We start from the raw sequence: 3,054 nt of genomic DNA, 5'->3' as shown, positions 1-3,054 counted from the left end.
GGTTTGGGCTTGAGGTGTGAGCCTTGAGGTGATTGGTTGATGACTTTATTTGTGGTGAAAGCTCAGCTCAATTGTTTCTATTCTGCACACTCAACTGATAACTGGACTACAATGGAGAAACTGGTAAATGATCTCCACAGAATTAGACATCCCTAACTAATAAGTAACGGTGAACAGGAACATTAATATTAATCACTAGAGGGCAGCAAAACGCCATTACAGCGCCTAGTCCGCCGAGTACAGAGAGGAGGAAAGAGCCATCAGCTGGATCCGTCTGTCACGTGACCCTCGTCGTGCAGGATGTAGCGGTCTTTAGAGAGATGGACAACACTAGCAGAACCTCGGCCACAAAGTACACAGGTAACAGTACCTGCTGCTCTCTTTTAGTCTGTGTCTTAAGTTAGTCCTTCATGATAGCACATCAGCTTTACAACTGTAGCAATGTATGCTGCAGTTTCCTTCCAGCATCTCGCTGATAACTGTGTGTTCTGTTAGCCTGGATGTGTTAGCTAGGCTGCTGCGGAAGCGTTAGTTATGAGACTGTTACTAGTTGGAGCTAAACGAGGGTTGGTTAACCTTTGTCGTTTCACTCAGTTGTCTTCAAACTATTCTTTCCGTTTTTCTTCTAATAGTCCGAGGACCTGGAGGATGTTGTCATTCTACATTGTGTTAGCTCGGATGTTTTACATTCATACAACGTTTCTCCAGTACTAAATGACAGATAATCTAATCTAAAACCGTCACTGGCTAGTATTAAATATATATAAAGTTATAATGTATAGAATAATGCACATCCCTTCTGATATACTGTACCCCGCTCTCCCTTAAATATCAGTCTGAAATCTACACCATAACTCAATACATTTTTCTACTTTATACAAACTCCATCTAAAACCACATGTTACTGGCTAAGTAAGTATATTAGATTGTCATGTGCATGGAATAATGGAAATATACATTACCAATCACCTTACCATTATATATCGACCATCAGTTGCCTTGCTGCCTAAATATCAACATGAAAATCAGCCAACCTCTATTGTAAAAAAATACCTGCGATCACATATAAAGCCTCTTGGATCTTTAAAACACTTCTATGGCCAGGGAACACAACAACTGCATCCAGCTGTTGGGAGCAAGTACCACCTTGCAGCTGCACAGCATACAGTATTCTTGCTCAGACGTTCAGAAACACTGTGAGGCATTTTTCTTGACAAGATTGTGGGTGGGGGAGAGGTGTTTTTATAGAGTAGCATCGAGCTAACCACAAAGATTACCTGCTCGGAGCAGTTTACAGATGGGGCATAAATTTCCATGACAGCATAACGTGGGTAAAATTATCCACCTTTTTGTAGTACAAGTTAATACACCTGACATTACAGAGTTCCTCCTGAAGTTACCTGGATAATCCATTTACCCTCGAGATCCCAAGAACATTACACTACAAAACAGCCAAACTAACTGACTTTACTGAACTGACTTATTGACGTGGCTATAGCTATACCAGCTGCTAAAAAGATTGGTATCAGCCGATATGGCTCGTAGACAAAAAAACGCGATTGGGGCATCCACAGTCAGCAGTAATGATTCAGTATTGAATTCTGCCCAGGTACCTACAGTATCACTGTTTCAGTGGGTGTTCTTGCTCTGACCAGTCTGTCTTTATTTCAGAGCTATAATGTGCTGACCAGAAGAGAAGGATTTGAAGGACATTCTGTTTGATCAATAAAGAGCTGAAATGAGTTCTTCAGAAGAGGTGAGATAAAATATATACTAACATTATCCAGTACCACCTCTTGCTGCAGACAGTATTGTAGGGCTGTCCCTTTTTCTGAAACACAGAAACATACTGCCTCTCTGAGGCTTTGGCGTCACAATTGTCCAATCAGGATTTCATCGCTCTAGCCTCTCTGAGCCTCTACCTTAGCTACAAAACGCCCGCAAGCACAACACAGGTACCACACAGAAACTTTAACAAACGGATGTCAGTGTGCTCCAAAGCTCCAGCAGACTGTCTGTGTTTCCAGCACGGACATGGAGAGTTTGACAGTAGCTGCTCAATAGCTCTACCGGCTCACTGTTCTTACTATAATGCTGTGGCCAGTCTGTCAGTCACTCTGGTCGGTGTCGAGGCCACACACCCCTTAACAGTCCTTAGGAGGTCTCTGATGCATATTTTAAAAATTGCTGAGAGAGAAGGAGCTAGCAGAATTGAAGAGTGTAGTTACACTTTAATGGCTAGCAGCATTTTTATGCAGTCCTACACTCTGATCTGAATTTTTATGTTTTATGTTTTTCTCAGTTGAAACCAACAGACGCAGACTGTGTCATTGTCAGAAGTATTGGAAATCTTTCAGTCGGTTTAGTCGTCAAAGAAGGCATGGACTCACTCTCACAGCAGAGAAACTACCGATGTGAACAATGTGGCAGCAGTTTCAGCCAACGAAATGCATACAAGCTACACTTGCACACGCACAGTGAAGAAACACCATACAGCTGTAATCGATGTGGGAGACATTTCAGCAACCAGAGTTCATACAAAAAACACCTGTGTAACTGTACTGGACCATACCAATGTGACCAATGTGGAAAGAGTTTCACTCACTCGTATATTTACAAGAGACACCTACGAGTTCACACTGGAGAAAAGCCACACCAGTGTGATCACTGCAAAAGGGCTTTCAGTTGCTTAAATAATTACAAGAGACACCTGCGTGTTCACACTGGAGAGAAACCATTCCAGTGTGACCAGTGTGGAGAGAGTTTCACTTGGTTAAGTAGTTACAAGGACCATCAGCGTTCCCACACTGGAGAGAAGCCATACCAGTGTGACCAATGTGGAAACAGTTTCACACGGTTAAGTAGTTACAAGGACCATCAGCGTGTCCACACGGGTGAAAAACCATACCAGTGTGATCAGTGTGAAAAGGCTTTCAGTCGCTTAAGTCATTACAAGAGACACCAGCTTAACCATACTGGAGTGAAACCGCATGGTTGTGAAAAATGTGGGAAAAGTTTCTTTTCTTTAAGGGATTACAAGAGACACCAGCGTGT

The 3,054-nt window shown here is 42.5% G+C and overlaps 1 protein-coding gene across 1 annotated transcript in view; it reads left to right on the top strand.

Moving 5' to 3' along the window:
• Window positions 1-272: 272 nt before the first annotated feature.
• Window positions 273-3,054, top strand: part of LOC118321229 (zinc finger protein 45-like) — a 4,196-nt gene continuing 1,414 nt past the window's right edge. Inside the window, exons 1-3 of the mRNA XM_035652466.1 lie at window positions 273-360; window positions 1,672-1,756; window positions 2,303-3,052. Of these exons, the coding sequence (XP_035508359.1) occupies window positions 1,739-1,756; window positions 2,303-3,052 (768 nt within the window). The 5' untranslated portion in view covers window positions 273-360; window positions 1,672-1,738. The remainder of the gene's footprint in view (window positions 361-1,671; window positions 1,757-2,302; window positions 3,053-3,054) is intronic.

Source organism: Morone saxatilis, unplaced genomic scaffold (genome assembly GCF_004916995.1).
Source record: "Morone saxatilis isolate NCDOM2014 unplaced genomic scaffold, NCSU_SB_2.0 Contig0, whole genome shotgun sequence".
NCBI classification, from domain to species: Eukaryota; Metazoa; Chordata; class Actinopteri; family Moronidae; genus Morone; species Morone saxatilis.
The sequence above is the reverse complement of the archived record's forward strand: the minus strand, read 5'-3'. Positions and strand labels throughout refer to the sequence as shown.